The following is an 18,361-nucleotide window of genomic DNA, read 5'->3' as shown; positions in this document are numbered from 1 at the left end:
TATGTGCCCTGGCCGGGAATCAAACCTGGGTCCCCCACATGCCAGGCCGACGCTCTACCGCTGAGCCAACTGGCCAGGGCCCTCCTGCTCTCCTTTTAAATGATGAATATTTAGCGTCCATCTTCTCTTTATCTGGCTTCTTTCCATCTTGTTCTCCCACTATCTGGAAGAAAAACAACCAAAGGGAAGCCCTGCAGTATTTCAGGAGCAGAGGCTAGCAGAAACAAGTGTTTCTATAGTTATAAAACCAAGTGCACTGTAAGAATCAAGCACGAGCCTGGCCGGGTGGTGGTGCAATGGATAGAGCATCGGACTGGGATGCTGAGGACTGAGGTTCAAAACCCCAAGGTTGCCGTCTTGAGAGTGGGCTCATCCGGCTTGAGCACGGGATTGCTAGCTTGGGCATGGGATCATAGACATGACTCCATGGTCGCTGGCTTGGGCCCAAGGTTGCTAGCTTGAGCAAGGGGTAACACTCTGCTGTAGCCCCGGTCAAGCCACATATGAGAAAGCAATCTATGAACAACTAAAGTGCTGCAACAAAGAATTGATGCTTCTCATCTCTCTCCCTTTCTTGCTGTCTGTCCCTATCTGTCTCTCTCTGTCACAATAAATAAATAAATAAATAAATAAATAAATAAATAAATACACAGTGTGAGAGATGAGGTAACTTGTGGTTATAAACAAGAAAATTCAAAACAGAGTAAGAGTCCCTGAAGGTGAGCGCTGGAAGGAAACAGGTGACCGGGCGATGTGAGGAAGCTGTAGGCCTCTCAGGGGTGCGCGGGAGGTGGGATAAGGTGCTGCAGACAAAATGCAGCCCTGAGTCAGGCTGGGCAGAGCAGATTTGCGGGCAGCTGGTGGAAGATACGGCTGGAGGGAAAGCCTTACGTGCCAGGCTAAGACATTTGCCTTCAGTAGGCAAAGGGAAATCACACAAGTCTCAGAGCAGAGGAATAACACGATAATGACCCCGACTATGCTTCTGTAATTTTTACCTAGCAATGGTTTGAAAGAGATCGGAGTGACAATGACTGGAGTAGGGAACTGGTCAGAAAGCTGTTGCAAATGGTCAGGTGAAAAGCAATAAAAAGACAGAAGTGACCAGTGAAGGGGCTGGCACAGAGAAAAAACCACGAGGCTCGGAATAATCCAGACCTGCCTTCCAAACCCAACTCAGCCACTTAGAACCTGCATGCACTGGGGCAAGTACCTCACGGGGATAACAGAAGCAGGTGATAAATATTATACGTAATGCCTGGCACATGCTGGGTGCGTAATTAACTGAACCATGCTCGCGGGGCAGTGGCTGTGTTCATTTGTGTTTGCACACACATCACTTATCACCCCAGCAAGCAAATCTGAGCCTGGTGCTATGAAGACTGTCCCTGAAAAGCGATTATTCTTGGACATAATAATTTAATGAGGCCTCAATTTCAAGCACGCCTGTTGTTTATTGAGGTGCTTAAACCTGAATTGTCCCTCTTATGGTGTGTGGGCACTCTCTACTTCCATTGTAACCGGTGCCTGCTCTGTTGTTATGACGACCGATTTCCCAAACAGCCCGTTGTTTTTTACAAATCCTTTCAGTTTCCTCATGCCTGAAAGTCCATAAGCCCTTGAGACAATAGCAGGGTGATATTTTAGAGCTTCGACAAGAAATACTTTCAACTCCTTGAATTAGTCAGTTGGCTATCTCGGCTTCTCTAACAGAAGCCCCAGACTGAGCATCAGTGTGACCCTGCACAGTGAACCTCTATAAATGCTCCTACTAGTTGGAAATCAGTGCCACAGAATATCAGCTGGCACATCAGTTTCCTGCTGGCATTAACTTGGCATGAAAAAAAAGCAGAAAACAAAGAAATGGCCACCACGTATCTCATGTACATATCAGAGTCTGATGTCAGCAGATCATTCTAGAAGATTTAAGATTAGGGTATTGTTGCATTATTTCTAAAACTAGTTCAATATTAACGCGTATTTCTCAGCAAATATTCTCTTTTATGAACTCACTTGACACATGGGAATGTTAAAAAGTCATTATTTTTTTATTAATTTTAATGGGGTGACATTGATAAATCAGGGTACATAGGTTCAGAGAAAACATCTCCAGGTTATTTTGACATTCGGTTATGTTGCATATCCCTCACCCAAAGTCCCATTGTCCTCCGTCACCTTCTATCTGGTTTTCTTTGTGCCCCTCTCCTCTCCCCAACCCCCTCCCAAAAAATCATTATTATTAATATTGAAAAATCTTACTATATCAGTAATTTTGACCCCACGGTTTCTGACAAACCATCTCCCCCTCCTCACTTTCCTACTTCCTTCCTTCTCCCTTGCTCCTGCTAACCTTCTCCCCTCTCTGACACAGCCTTAGGATGAAGGGGGCAGTCTCCCTGCTGCAGCCTACCCAATCCCTGTTCTCTTTTCCTCTTCGCTAATGGAGCCAGTACTTTAAGGGGGGTATGTGTCCAGCTAATGTGATTTCCTTCCCTCTTGCAGCTAGGTAGCCACATAATATAGTCCTGGCTGAGGAGACTCAAGCAGAGCTTACTGGGTTTGGGAAAAGCTATTGTTCTACGAATTTAAAACAAACAGAAACAGGTGGATTGCTCTTTTCTGCATTCCCTCTTCTTCCTATCTAAAATGAGACGCTGCAGCATCTTGCAGCTCTGAGGATAAAATCCACACACCAACAACAGAAAGCAATAAACTAAACTCAAAGAGCCCAGGTCCTTGAGAGCATCCTTGAGCAGTGTAGCTGCCTAGCTCAAAACTTTAACTGCAAAAATAAGCCCTCTACATACTAAGTCATATTTGTGTGGTTTCTATTCATGCCACTAAACACAACTCCAATCTGGTACAAAAGGTGAGGAGGGTTCCCTTCATTCAACAATGTTTGCTGGGTGCTTACTCTGTGCTGGGCACCGTGCTGAGTAGAGATAAACAATAAATGAACAAGACAATGACAGGCTGTGGTGTTAGGAAGGAAATAACCAGACAGTAACTGGAAGGCTGGTCTTCCTAAGGAAGTGACATCTGAACTGAGAGCTGAAGGGCGAGGTGGAGTCAGTCATGTACTGAGTGGGAAGAGGGCAAGCACATTCCAGCAAAGGCAAAATCCTGGTGGCAGGAAAGTGGTGGGTGTGTTCACAGAACAGAAAGGAAGCCAGTGTGGCCGGAGCAGAGAGAGGGAGAGAGGGAGGCAGGGCGAGGGTTGGAATTTTATTCTATGTCTAACAGAATGGAAAGCTACCAGAAATATTAAACAAGAGAAGAATAGGACCTAATATATGTTTTCAAAAATTGTTTTCTCTTGCCTGACCAGTAGTGGAGCAGTGGATAGAATATTGACCTGGGAAGCTGAGGTCCCAGGTTCAAAACCCCAGGGTCACTGGCATGAGTGTGGGATCATAGACATGACGCCATGGTCGCTGGCTTGAAGCCTAGGGTCGCTGGCTTGAGCCCAAGATCACTGGCTCGGCTGCAGCCCCCTAGTCAGGACATATGAAAAAGCACTCAATGAACAACTACGGTGCTGCAATGAAGAATTGATGCTTCTTACCTCTCTCCCTTCCTGCCTGTCTGTCCCTGTCTGACCCTCTCTTGCTCTTTCTTGCTCAAAAAAAAAAAAAAAAAAATTGTTCTCTCTGTGACATGATGAATGACTTGTCAAAGGTAAAAGTGAAAACAGGCTATTACAGAGGTCCAAGTGAAAGATCATGGTGGCTTGGGCTCAGGGAGGGCCTGTGGAGATGCAGAGTAGACCTTCACCCTAATGGAAGTGCCTGTGATGTCCCCGCCTGTGGCTGGCTACAGGGCACGACTTCCTCGGTGCACTTAGAATCCAAACAGGCAGATTCGAAGAGGGAATAGAGAAAGATGTTTCTAAAACACTGAGGTGGCAAGAAGGAAATATTGATACAATATAAGGTCTGGGAGGAAAAGATGGGTGAATTCACAGCACATGTTTTTATTTTTTATTTTTTATTCACAGCACATGTTTTTATGTCTTTCAAAGGGAAAGAATAGGATAGCATCAGAAGCTACATGGGGACTGTCAGCGCATATTAATAAGGAATGAATAGGACTTCCAAGAGGTGGTAGGAACACTGAGGTCCTGGATCTCCAGCAGTGCCAGGCAGCTGAGAAACAGGGGCACAAAAGGCAGAGAGGGAGGGTGACCCAGGTGTGTGATTGGAATGATGAGCCCAGCGCAAGGCTGGGGAGGTGAGGGGACCTGGGTGCTTCAATGGGCAGCTTTGAAACATGACACCCTTCATATTTGTAAACGCATTACTTCTTCAATGATCCCCATCCTACGCTGTAGAAACTGAAACCCAGAAAAGCTAAGAAACTTGCTCACGTTCACACCATTGGTCAATATCTGTTGTCAAGTCTAATTCCTTAACCATTGAACTGTAGTATCTCCAAGCAAAATGACAAGGAAGATGATGATGAAAAAAGCAGGAAAAGATCCAGGGATGTGCCAGGAGGCCATGATACACCATGAGAACCTGTCACCGAGGAAAGGCTCGCTGCCCAGGCACACAGAGGCTAACACTATGGCACTGGCTTTTGAGGGGAAAAAGCTTTTACTGCAAGGTTGACCAGCAACGAGACAGGCGTCAAGGCTCAAATCTACCCTCTGATCCAGGGTTCAAGATTTAAGGAGTTTTAGCACCAGACCACCAGGACAATGGACCCTTCACTTCTAAAAGGGTTTTGGCATTTGGATACCGGTCATACCCTGGTCCCTTGGTTCCATGGACGGAAACAGTGAAGGTTTCACAGGTATTACTCATGAGTGGGGTTCACACGTGCTACTCATAAACTTGGGTTCTGGACAGTGGTAGGATTCAGCCGGTTCAACCAGTTTAGCAGAACTGACACCTAATTTCTTGTTGGATTCAGCGAACTGGTTGTTAAAATGGCACTTGTAATCAGAGTTCTCTCTAAGGTGGGCGCCTGGGCAGCGGCCCAATGTGGAAATCACAAATTTACATTCCTTACTCTTTTTTAATGTTCATTGTGCAACAGCGTATTCTAAGCCCCCGTAGTAATGCTCATTTCATCTGTACGTGAAAAAAACTGCAAGTGAGGATGCCAATCAGGAAGCAATATGGAAATAGGTTAAATGACAGTTTTATTGTTTTTTGTCAGATATTATTTAATATTTTTTCATTAACATTTTAAAACTCTTTCTTTTTTTTTTTTTTTTCTGAAGCTGGAAACGGGGAGAGACAGTCAGACAGACTCCCGCATGCGCCCGACCGGGATCCACCCGGCACGCCCACCAGGGGCGACGCTCTGCCCACCAGGGGGCGATGCTCTGCCCCTCCGGGGCTTCGATCTGCCGCGACCAGAGCCACTCTAGCGCCTGGGACAGAGGCCAAGGAGCCATCCCCAGCACCCGGGCCATCTTTGCTCCAATGGAGCCTTGGCTGCGGGAGGGGAAGAGAGAGACAGAGAGGAAGGAGGGGGGGTGGAGAAGCAAATGGGCGCTTCTCCTATGTGCCCTGGCCGGGAATCGAACCCGGAAAACTCTTTCTTATAATCTAGTTTTGTGTACCTCTTTTATGGTTTTTATTTAAGTATTAAATGCATGAAATAATAAACTACCTTTTGGTAAACCTTTTTTATACTTAAAATGGTCATTAGGGTAGAGAACCGGTTACTACATTATTTGAATCCCACCACTAGTTCTGGATCTTCTCAGAAATGGGCTAGGACCAGTTTGAGCTGATTTTATGGCTACAGTGCTGGCTCATTGGAGGGAGGTGTATGAAGTTGCGACTGAGAGCCCAGATCTGGCTGAGTGGCCCCATGGACATGGCTCTACCAGAGGGTGTGCTGTGGCTTGGAGAAGGAGATCAAGAGGCTCTGGGTTGGACTTCCAGGCTGAAGGGCGTATGGCTAGCAGCTGCTGACTCAGCCTTGCTCAACTGCCCACTAAAATGCCCATGAAGTCAGAAGAGGACCAAGATGCACAAAAGCACCCAAAACAGAGACTAACAGATAACCTAATCCCAGATTCTGGGAGAAACCAGCACCACTTGTAAAGTAGATGTGTCTAGATTAAGAAAAATCCACCCAGCCTGACCAGGCGCTGGTGCAGTGGATAAAGCGTTAGCTTGGGGTGCTGAGGATGCAGGTTCAAAACCCCACGGTTGCCGGCTTGGGCACAGGCTCACCAGCTTGAGTGTGGGGTCGCTGGCTTGAACATCGATCATAGACATGACCTTATGGTTGCTGGCTTGAGCCCAAAGGTCACTGGCTTGAGCCCAAAGGTCACTGGCTTGAAGTCCAAGGTTGCTGGCTTGAGCAAGGGGTCACTGGTTCAACTGGAGCTCACTGGTCAGGTACATATGAGAAAGCAATCACTGAACAACAAAGGTGCCACAACAAAGAATTGATGCTTCTCATCTTTCTCCCTTCCTGTCTGTCTATCCCTGTCTCTCTTTCTCACTAAGAGAGAGAGAGAGAGAGAGAGAGAGAGAGAGAGAGAGAGAAGAAGAGAAGAGAAGAGAAGAGAAGAGAAGAGAAGAGAAGAGAAGAGAAGAGAAGAGGAGAAAAGAAAGGAAAAAATCCACTGAGGTTTCTGGCTCGCCTCATTACACAGAAGCCACGTGGCAAGATGTAGGCAGACCCTCTGTGCTGTCCCATCTGACAGAGACCCAGAGCTGGAAATGTGAGGGGCTGGACCAACCAGAATGCTGGGCGGCCAACCGCATGGCCACTGGGGCGTCTGACACTCAGACAGAGAGCTGGTCCCACACACACACAGACACTCACACACCATACTCATCACCACATACACTTACACACTCACACACAACCCTACACACATGCTCACACATTGCACACTACACACATACCACACTCGCACTCATACCATTTACCCCATACATACTCACACTCACAAACACTCACACACACTCACACATCACGCACCATACACCACAAGCCAGGTTTCTACATCCATAAAGCAACCATAAATTCTAGAAAACAGCTGGGCAGAATATAAACAGCATTCTCAGCTGAGCCAATTGTGGAGGGCAGTAAGTGGGACACGGGAAATTATACAGTGGAGTTACGACTTGCATTTACCTGGTATGAAATTTACTTGCATTCGACTCACAATGGCTCAGTGTTGAAACAGAAAAGGGGGGAAAGCCCCTTCGCTTCTCCGAGGCTTCTCCCCCTGCTCTTTCTCCATTCACATCAGACTTTAGTTTTCACAACCTCCAAATATTCAATATTTCACAACCTCCTAAACACAAAGAAAAACAGAAAAGTTTTTTCCTTCGGCGGCATTGAGCTTCCAAGCATTTAAAGGGATTCCCCACACCCACCAACTCTGAATACGCATCGCACGGACAGGACCTGAAGGAGGACTTCGGTGCTGACAGAGGCCTGGCTCCCCTCTGTGTGCTGCTCTATCCGTCCTGCAGTTTCTATCGGGAACGTGCACTGCATTTGAAACCAGGAAAATTATTATTCTGCCCAAAGACTGTTCGCCTCCCGTGAGCGCGTCTGTCCGGCGACGGGGACGCAGGCGCGGTTCTGAGCACCCCCGCCGCCCTGCTCAGGCTTCCGGCACAGGGGCTGCGGCGGCCGGGCGAGGGGCTGCAGGGGTCCCCTCAAGGACCCAGGTCTTCAGCCTGGTAAACACTGGCAGGAGGCCCCCACTCCAAGTGGTTCATATTTTCAAGAACTCCAAAGGCAGATGGGGTGGAGGAGGGTTCTAGGCTGGTGGTTAGCTGTTACAGTACAATGGACACGCCCTGCATTTAGGAACAAGGGGCCTGGCTTCTGATTCAGGCTCTTCACTCCTTCGCTGGGTGACCTTGCTCTGTCCCTTAACCTCACTGAACCTGCTTCCTCACCTAGGAAATGGTGGTCACAGTGGTTACTGAGGATATTTTAGGGAGTTACCTAAACTAATCTCCAAAAGAAAAATTCCCATATATAACAGATGTTCAATAAATGCTATTTGAATTTAAATGATAAGGAAATAGCTCCAATCTTAGAAAACAGTGACAGCAGCAGTCCTCCCGTGGTTTCCAAATGTTCACAGTGTGTGTGCTCATAAACATGTTTCTACTAGTTTTCCAGGGCTGCCATAACAAAGCCCCACAAACCGGGGTGTTTACACAACAGAAATGGACTGTCTCACAGTTCTGGAGGCTGGAAGTCAGAGATCAAGGTGTTGGCAGGGTGGTTCCTTCTGAAAGCCAAGGGAAGTCCATTCCATGCCGCTCTCCCTGCTTCCGGTGGCAATCTTTGGCCTTCCTGGGATTGCTGAAGCATCATTCTGATCTCCTGATCTCTACCTTCATCTTCACATGGCGTTCTCCCTCTGTGTGTCTGGGTCCAACATTCCCTTGTTATAAGGACATCAGGCATATTTTGGATTAGAGCCCACCCTAATGATTGCATTAACTTGATTATCTCTGAAAAGATCCTATCTCCAGAAAAGGTCACATTCTAATATATTGGAGGTTAGGATGTCAACATAAATTTGGAGGAGGCACAATTCATAATAATATTCTACAAAAGTGTTCTCTCCAGAGAGATGGAGGTGGTTGGGCAGGAAGAGAGTGGGAGGAGAGCATGTGAGGAAGTGAATGCTGTTAGGAGCTAGAGAACGTGGCTCAGGGAACACCCATCGAGTCTTCTCTATAACTGGCAGCGGCAAAGATGGCATTCAGACTGGTCAGAGAATCTCTGGAGGAATCCTGGCTGGAATAAGATTTTCAACAGAAGCCACATGATCTTCTGAGAGTGGCCAGAGGCCTTGGGCCTGTCATGGAAAAGCCTAGGCACCGTTGTCCAGGAACAACAGGTTCAGACACCCAACTTTGCTGCAGGCAGAACAGCCTTCTCAGGGGAAGGTGCTGTGGGTCACAGGTGCACAGATCCAAGGGTGGAGGTGGGGCCTCCCAGGGTACCAGCCGGAGGGACTGCTGAATGCAGGATAAGCCAGAAAAACACTTCTTGCAGACTGAGAAGCCCAGCAAAGCCCAAACCTGGGATCCTAAATTCACCTCTGATTAGAGTCAGAATAGCTTATCTAGTGTCCAACAAACACATGGTTCAGTGGACCAATTTCTAAGACAAAATCATCTAAGACTTAGGAAAGAAGGTCCAAGACAGACATACAAAACTTCATTTGCATAGTTGGATCATTCATCCACTTCTTCATTTTTACAGTCATTGAACAAACATGTGGTAGATGCCAGGCGTGCAAATGTCGATCACACGGTCCCCAATGTGGTGGAGCTCACAGACTAACTGGAAAGCAAGAAGTATGAACAAGCCCAGCAATGCAGTATGATCAGCCTAGCGCTGGGCTGCACAAGTGCCTGGTGAGCCTGTGGGAGGAGCTGGGCTTTGTCATGAGAACATGACAGGGTCATGAGAACATGAGACTTCCTAAAACTGTATATACTGCCTAGGTTTGCTACCAGCTGTTTTTTGTAGTGGTTTTTGCAAAACAACCCTTATAACAAAGAGGCTTGTGTTTGACAAAGAGGGCTGTGTAGAGGCCAGGATGCTTTCTCAACTTGCGACCAATCAGGTAGACAAGAACCCAAAAGAAGAAACAAATGAAATTTCTTAAAAATTTTTATTTATTTACTTATTTATTTTTGAGAGAGAGAGACAGGAAGGGAGAGAGAGGGCAAGAAGCATCAACTCATAGTTGCTTCCATTTTAGTTGTACAGTACAGCAATCGCTTCTCGTATGTTCCTTAATGGGGCCAAGCCAGTGTCCCCTTGCTCAAGACAGCGACCTTGGGCTGTTCATGCCAGTGACTTTTTGAGCTCAAGCTGGTGAGCTTTGGGATTGTGTGGATGATTCCCCTGCTCAAGCCAGCAATCCCGCACCGATGAGGGCCAGTGACCTCAGCATTCTGGATCGACGCTTTATCCACTGAGCCAAAACCGGTCAGGCATAAATGGAACTTTTGAGGAAAGAAAACATTGCCTCTGGGGACTACTGGAAGAAAAAAATAGGCACCTGGAAGTTTTAGGAGATTTATTCATTCATTCAAGAGAGAGCATTTGATGTCCTACTATACCTGGCATAGCATTAGGACAGGAATACAATGGTAGCAAGAAAGACCCCTTACTTAACTGGCCTTGTCCTTCCCAAGGGGGCAGACATGAGTCAATAGTTATTTGAAAATACAACCACAAGTGTAACAGGTGTATACAGAGATCTGGGTAGAAGGAGGAGGCTAACCATCAGAAAGCCCCAGGTGGGCTCTCTGCAGATACTCTCATCTCAGAGAAGGAACTCCGACAACCTTTCTTCACTCCCTCAGGCTGTGTGGGCCCGCGGGGTCTGGACACACACTGCTCAGACGCGAACCGCTCAGTCCCTGCACTCTCTTGCGTCTTTCCCTCATGCTGGTCCTTTATGCCTGTCTCCCCTGTTCTGTTAACTTACTCATCTTTGTACCAAATATATATTGCACGGGCAGAAGAGCAAGTAAATGTCTTTATCCCGCCACTGTAGGAAGACCTAGGACATTGTCTTCATGGCACTATCAAAATAAATCAAGGTCAGAAAGTATAAACATTAAACTGAAACCAACAAAATTCATTTTAACAAGAACAAATACAAAAATCCCAAATCTGGGTTACTGAAATCAATAGTATAAATATAGAGTTCAGAGGGAGAAAATCCATTCAACAAACATTTATTAAATGCCACCTACATTCCAGTCCCTGTTCCTGTGGCTGGCTACATGTTCCTGGTGCTGGGTCTACAGCAGTGAAAACACAACATCCCTGATACCATAGAACTTAAATTTAACTAGAGTGAGAGATCTAAGTATTTTAACTAACCACAGGTTTATGTGAGTCATCTGTACGTGGCTTGGAGCTAGCCATAGGTCCCCTTGTATGCAGAGGTACTTTGACAAACCAAACAGGGTTGGGAGGAATATGTCTGAGCCTACAGAGGTCTGGGAAATGACCCGAGGCCCAGTGGTAAAGGAGATGCAATGGCAGCCTTCAGATACCGAGATAGTCGTCTGTGCAGACTTGATCCCAAGGACCCAGAGCTCACCAGGGAGAAATTACAAGGCAGAAGGAATAGTTTCCCACAAACCGCTCCACAAAGGTGCGGGGCAGCCTTGTTCCCTAGGGAGAGGCAGCCCACCCTCAGGGGTGTTGGAGGAGAAAACTGCAGTCTGAGACCGGACTAGAATATCAGGAGGTCAGGCTAGTCTCTGAGTCTCATCAACTGCAAAATCAAGGATTCTATACTTAGCTCTCCATTAATCAGGAAGGCAGTATTTAGGAGTGTGGGTTTTGGACTCTGGTCCTAGGCAGGGACAAGTTACCACACAGTCTAACCCTCGTGTGTAAAAAGGGGGAGAGTAACAGTTCCCACCTTATCCCTGCTGTGAGGGTGAGCCCAGGTTTCCACAGGGGCCACTGATACAGTGCCTGGCCCCCCGTAACTCATCAATACACTCCAGCTAAGGGTGCTATTAGGTGCTCTTCCTTTTAGTTGACATTTCCATTTATTTAGGTAAATCATTTGTCCACAGTCTTTCATGTTGCATTTACTAAATCAATTATTATACCAATTTAAAACTAAGAAATAGAAGCACTTTAGAGAAATATGAAATGTCTTATTCTCTAGAGAAGTTAGAAAAAGATAACAGTACAAAAGGGGATGTTTAAGGATGCAATTAAAGGGACTTGTGATTAAACCAAAGTGAAGCTAGGAAGCTATTCACATACCGAATGGCTGCTCACTGGGGCGTGGCAATCTCGGCCTCCTTTTCTCTGTGGGAGACCCCCATCAGACAGCAGAAGTAAAAATCAATCTAGCAAACTGATTTTATGAGGACTAAATCATGCCAGATGAATTTAATTTCCTCCTGTGACAGAAAGACAAGCTTCGATGACACAGGGAAGCAATGGATATCAGCTACCGTGGCTTCAGCTAAGTCTTTAATTCTAAGCATACATAATAGCTGAAGCTAAAAACCTAACTGAATTCTGCTGGCTTCTGGCAATGATCTCCAGAAATGGAGACCAGAGGCTCAGGACCACTTTTTGAATAAGGAGGATGCAAGAAGCTCTTTCCTTTGTGGGACTGACAAAAAAACAGGCCCCCTTTCCACCAATATTTACTGAGCACCTGTCATTGGTGCCCACGGGGCTAGCACATAAGACATAGAGATGATGAATCCACTCCCTGTCCTCATAGCCCCTGAGGTTGGGCTGGCCAGAGAAAGTGGCTTTGATTTAACACTAAAGGAGAGTGACCAGGGGTTCAGAAATAAAGGACCTTTAAAGACAGAGGGTACTGTGGGTAAGAGCTATGAAGTGGTTGAGAGAATGTGTATACCAGGGCAATTTAATTAAGTCCCTTCTGCCTTGAATAGGTGACCTCCAGAGACCTCTCTAGCTTTTGAATTCTAGTAATGAAGCCATATTTGTGATTTTACAATCTGGACTCTCCTGAATCCAGGCTTTCTTTTTGTCCCCAATCAGAAAGCAGTTGATGGAAAGGGGGGGGATGGCATCCGGCTTCCTATCACAGCACATTCACTGTGGGCCAGTAGGTGCCTCCCAGAAGCTGGGGACGGAGTTCACTGGGGGGTGTGGGTGAGATGTGGGGCAGTGAGGCAGAAAGGAATAAAGAACCCTGGCTACCTTCCCAGGGCAGCTGAAACACAGGAGATTTGTAGTTTTCTCAAATGCTCTATCTAAAGATGTCCAGTTCCCATTCTGAAAAGTCCACAGAAATGAGGCCACTTTTCTAAAGGCCCTAGGGACTGCCAGTACGCCTCCATGGAAGCCTTGGTTCCATCTTGATCTTCTTCTTTTGTTTGTTTTTATTCAGTGAGAGGAGGGGAGGCGGAGACAGACTCCCGCATGCACCCCAATGGGGATCTACCCGGTAAGCCCACTAGGGGATGATGTTCCGCCCATCTGGGGCATTACTCCATTGCTCAGCAACTGAGCTCTTCTTAGTGCCTGAGGTGGAGGCCATGGAGCCATCCTCAGCACCTGGGGCCAATGCATTCCAATGGAGCCATGGCTATAGGAGGGGAAGAGAGAAAGAGAGAGAGAGAGAGAGAGAAAGAGGGAGAGAGAGAGAGAGAGAGAAGCAAGAGGGGGAGGGGTGGAGAAGCAGATGGGCACTTCTTCTGTGTGTTCTGACTGGGAATCAAACCCAGGACATTTACATGCCAGGCCAGCACTCTACCACTGGGCCAACTGGCCAAGGTCCATCTTGATCTCCAGAAGTCCCTCTCCCCTGAGGCTGATGAAAATTTCTAAGAAATTGAAATGATCCTGCCCATCTAAGAGTCTTGCCAATTTTAGGCTACTTGCTGTACCGGAATGGAAGCTGAGCTCTTCCTGTGAACGATGCAGGTCTTCAGGAGCATGTGCCTGGCAGGGTGGGCCCTTGTTGGCAGGATACCACAAAGGAGCTTGCCTGTCCCAGGCCCCACCCATTGCAAGGACCAGATTTCATGATGCATAATGGGATATGACTCAGGATAGCAGAGTAGTAAGTGAATAACCTTTGGAAATGAATAAATATGTACATATTTAGCCAGCACATAATAATTCTCTCATACCCATAAATATGAACACACACAACACACACACACACACACACACACACACACACACACACACACACACACACACCATAGACTCCCAGTCACCATGGCAACCATTCCCTGATGCTATACTTGGTTCTTTTTCACACTAGATCTTTTCAACCTTTTTCAACCTAATTTCTTTGGAGTACAGTCTGGCCTTTGACTCTGCTAAGAAGTACCACACCTCTTTGGGAACGGTAGTTACATGTAACATTTACCAGGTCTACTTTAAAGGCTTACCTCTTATCCTCATTCTGACACTGAATTCGGCCATCATGTCATTTCGAAAGTTGCTGAAAGCATCAGCAACACAAAATAACCATTCTGATTGCTACTGTTGAGTCAGAATAATTAGAGACAAATATAGTGTTATTCCTTGCACATTTTTCACTGACAGTTATCACTTTTAAAAAAAGGAAGTCACAGAGGTCATGTGAAAAGGGAGCCAGCTTCAGTCCTAAAAAGATGGAGAGACCGATTTTCCAGATTAAAGTGACAGCTTTTATTTAGGAGGCATGGGTTTAGGATTATTGATCTTTTAAGAGTAGTTCACATTTCCTTCCTCCTCCTTATGTTATACATTATACTTCAAATTAACCTCATTTTCTGTTTTAGATTTCATTATTCAATAATGCCAATAACATGAAGAGGCCTGAAAATGGTTGAAACAGTGCAATCCAAATACTGATCTGGTTTTTGACAACATCCATATAAAAAGTAGTGAGATTTTGCCTTTTCACATCACCAACAGTTTATGTAAAAATCAGTCTGTGGCAATAGTTTGTCTGTTCTCATTTCCAGCCTACAATTATTAGTGTCTGCTAAAATAATAACAGCAATAATAACAAACCCGATTTTGTGACCTGACCAGAAAATTCTTGGCGTATCCTTCCATCAGAATTCTGCTAGTGGGGGATGACCTAGGTAAGAGCATTCGATTTCTAGTCCTGATCCACTTTCATGCCCTGCCTCATGTAAAGGCACTGAGGCACCAGGGGATTCGGAGGGAAGTCGTCACTATTAAACAACTGCCTGAAAAGTAAGCTTCAGTATAGAACTCATGATAAAACCAGAGGGCGTTTATTTTGCCCTGACCTAGGATTCCGGCTTTGGAAGGTATGGAAGGGACATCTTCCCAGCAGGGAGTAAGGAGAAGCAACGAAGTCGACTCCACACAGAGGATCTGAGCTAGGCATTGTGTCTCTTAAGTCCAGGTAGAGAGAGCAAGAGGTCAGGTGGCCGGTGCATGGAGAAGTGACCTGGCTGGGAACACAGGAGGCCAGACGGGACACGGACCGAAGTGGGGGCGGAGGCGAACCCGGACGCCGGGAGCGTGGGTGGGCTGAAGGTAGTATGCGTGCCAGGTGCTGTTCTCCCACCCCACCCGGCCCAGGAGGGAGACTCCGGGCGGAAGCAGAGCAGTGCTGGGCTTCCCCCAGGCACGAGAGGTGCGCTCAGCCCCTGAGGTTCCTCTTCGACCCTGCTCCCCGGGCCTGGGTCTGTCAGCCGGGCTGGGCACTTGCTGTCTGTCTCCCCCTTCCCTGTCCCCTCCCCAAGTTCTCCGGCTGACGGCCCCGTCCTCGGCGCCCCCCGCCGCCCGGCTCGCATCCTGCCCGCTTCCCCCGCTGCCCCGGCCTCCCCTGCGCCCTGCGCCCGGGGGTCTGCGGGGGGCCAGGCTCACTCACCCGCCTCCGGGCCGCCGTCCGGGGCGGCGTTGCTGGGCGGCGTGTCCGAGTCGGTGTAGGTGAGCCAGGTGGACTCGGTCTCCCGGGTCCAGCTCTCGTAGTAGCGGGGCTCGATGGCATCAGCCCGGCTCCCGCCGCAGCCCATCCTCCCGCGCGGCGGACGCGCCTGGCGGCCTCTCGGCTGCAGGCTGGAGGCTGGAGGCGGGAGCGGCGGCTCAGCCCCGCGGCTCAGCCCGGTCTGGCGAGACACGGCGGTGGCGGTGGCGGTGGCGGCATCGCGTCCTGAGCCCACCGAGCCTCGGCTAGGCGCTCAGCCGCCCCCTCCGCTGCGCCCTCTCCCCGAGGGCCCCACCTCTCGCCCTGCAAGGCCCTCCCCTTCCCCACCTCGCCTTCCCCACTTTCCCCTACCCGCTCCTCTCTCCCTCACCCCACCCCTCGTCCCCTCTCCCCCGCACCCTCCTTCCGTGCCCCGGAGCCTGCGGGGGCGCAGAGGCCGCAGCCCAAGACAGGAGGAGAAGGGTCTCGGGTGTCGGGGTGTGGGACGGGGGAGCTCCCACCAGAGGTTTGGCCCGGGGGCAGGAGTTAGGGCTCAGGCTCTGAGCATTCATGCATTCGCCCATCCACCTGTTCACCCATTCATCCATCCTCCCTTCCATCCATCCATCCATCCATCCATCCTCCTGCCTTCCTTTTTTCTTTTTTCTTTCTTTCTTTCTTTCTTTCTTTCTTTCTTTCTTTCTTTCTTTCTTTCTTTCTTTCTTTCTTTCCTTCCTTCCTTCCTTCCTTCCTTCCTTCCTTCCTTCCTTCCTTCCTTCCTTCTTTCCTTCTTTCCTTCTTTCCTTCTTTCCTTTTTCTTTTCCTTCTTTCCTTTTCCCCTTTCTTCCTCCTTGATTCCATTCACCATTCTGGGGGAAGCTGAAGCACTGAGGAAGAGACCCCAGGCTCTCTGCATACTTATTTCAGTAGCAGTGACTATTGCTCACTTCATTTCCTAGTTCAAACACAGTGCCTGGGCCTGGTGGGGTAGCTCAGTTGGTTAGAACGTTGTGCAAATAAGCCAACATTGCAGATTCAGTTCCTGGTCAGGGCACATACAAGAATCAGTCAATGAATGCATAAATAAGTGGAACAACAAATCAACATCTCTCATCAATTTTTTAAAAAATTAAAAAATAAATTAAAAAGTATTGGCCCTGGTCGGATGGCTTAGTGGTAGAGCGTCGGCCTGGCGTGCAGGAGTCCCGGGTTCGATTCCAGGCCAGGGCACACAGGAGAAGCGCCCATCTGCTTCTCCACCCCTCCCCTTCTCCTTCCTCTCTGTCTCTCTCTTTCCCTCACGCAGCCAGGGCTCCATTGGAGCAGGGTTGGCCTGGGCGCTGAGAATGGCTCCTTGGCCTCTGCCTCAGGCACTGGGGTGCCTCTGGTTGCAACAGAGCGAAGCCCTGGTGGGCAGAGTGTCTCCTCCTGGTGGGCGTGCCGGGTGGATCCCGGTCGGGCGCATGCGGGAGTCTGTCAGATTGCCTCCCCATTTCCAACTTGGGAGAGATACAAAAAAATAAATAAATAAATAAATAAATAAATAAATAAATAAATAAAATAAAGTATCTGAGTTGGGGAGGTGCCAGTTGTGGAAAATGAAAGGCGGCCCTGGAGCGTGTTTCAACTCTGGAAAACTAGGGGAGAATATTTAAGGAGCAGCCACAGCCCACCCTGTCTTAGTTGGTTTGGGGAGTAAGGAGTGGGACCTATGATTTCTGAAAGAGTTGGAGTAGACTCTGTCATTAACACCCTTTCCTATTCTGCCACTTCCTGATCAGAACTTTGTTCTCAAGAAAGCAAAAGACCAGGAACTGTGTGACATCTGGACACCCTCGCTGGATGGGGCTGCGAAGTACGGCTGGCTTCCCTCCAAACCCACCGGACGGCCTTGACTTTCTGGGGTCCACTGCCCAGCTTCCATCAGCCCTCCATTCCCTCGTACAGACCCCACTCAGACTTGGGTGGGCAAACAAACTTACTAAAAGGAACCAGAATATGTGATAAAGGAAGGAAACCTCCCTGATAAAGGGGGCTAAGAAAGGAGGATTGGAAGAATAAATCCTCAATGACCAGGTACTGCCAGAATACATGGTATTGAATGTTTTCCTTCATTCAACATGTATTCACAAAATACCTATTATAGCAAAACACTATCCATACAATATATTGTGTATATTATCTATTGTCTATAGACTGTAGTGTGTACTGTTTAATACATCTTATAAAATATACAGAATATATAAGTATAGTATTTGTTATACTCTATATAATTTTAGAGTGTAGACTAGAGTACATTGTCAATAACATTCAGTATGTAGCATCCAGTTCATAGGACGAGTCCAGGGCATTACCTGGCACACAGGAGGCCCCCAATAAATGTCCCCTGGATAAATAATCTTTCTGTAGTAATTCAGTTCACTTCAATTATTTTAATTTAGATGAAAGACGATCCAGTTTAGAGCAGAGCATTAGACATCACTCTGGCAGGCACTAATCAGAATCCATAAGGCAGAAGTGTGTAAAGACCCCTGAGCCAAGACCAGGGTCCCCTCCCCCTCACGCTAAGCCTGCTCCCACCCCAGAGCCCAGGCTGGCATTTCCCCTGCAGGCTTTGCTTCTCCTTTCGAGGTGGCCCCACCTGTCACCTTGGTTCAGCTGTGAGGTGGCAGTGGTGCAGTCCTCCAGGATGTCGTAGCTGCCCCACCCCGTTGGAATTCAGGTGCCCTATGCCCTTTTTCCTTTCTCCCTGAATATTTGGGTTTAAGAAGAACCAGCTCTCTGAGACAGAGTATTCTCAAGATCGCTGAAGAAGCCTCTGCTTCCCTCGGATTTAGGGTGAGATACTTCTTTCCTATCCAGTTACTTTGCGATGTCACCGTCTGCAGAGGAGTCAAACAGAAAGACTGCCTGAGTTGGGGAGGAGACAGGCAGTTGGTGAAAATGGAAGAAGGCCCCTAGAGCTGGAGCCCGCTGAGCAGAGGAAATGAGGTA

General features: G+C 47.9%; 1 protein-coding gene across 2 annotated transcripts in view; it reads right to left on the bottom strand.

Moving 5' to 3' along the window:
- BAALC (BAALC binder of MAP3K1 and KLF4) overlaps positions 1 to 15,667 on the bottom strand; it is a 102,005-nt gene extending 86,338 nt beyond the window's left edge. The window contains exon 1 of one of the 2 annotated variants that reach the window (XM_066379278.1): positions 15,332 to 15,667. In XM_066379278.1, the coding sequence (XP_066235375.1) occupies positions 15,332 to 15,476 (145 nt within the window). In that variant the 5' untranslated portion in view covers positions 15,477 to 15,667. The remainder of the gene's footprint in view (positions 1 to 15,331) is intronic. The other variant, XM_066379277.1, reaches the window with a different exon arrangement.
- Between the last annotated feature and the right edge of the window lie 2,694 nt (positions 15,668 to 18,361).

This window comes from Saccopteryx leptura, chromosome 3 (assembly GCF_036850995.1).
Source record: "Saccopteryx leptura isolate mSacLep1 chromosome 3, mSacLep1_pri_phased_curated, whole genome shotgun sequence".
Lineage (NCBI taxonomy): Eukaryota > Metazoa > Chordata > Mammalia > Chiroptera > Emballonuridae > Saccopteryx > Saccopteryx leptura.
The sequence above is the reverse complement of the archived record's forward strand: the minus strand, read 5'-3'. Positions and strand labels throughout refer to the sequence as shown.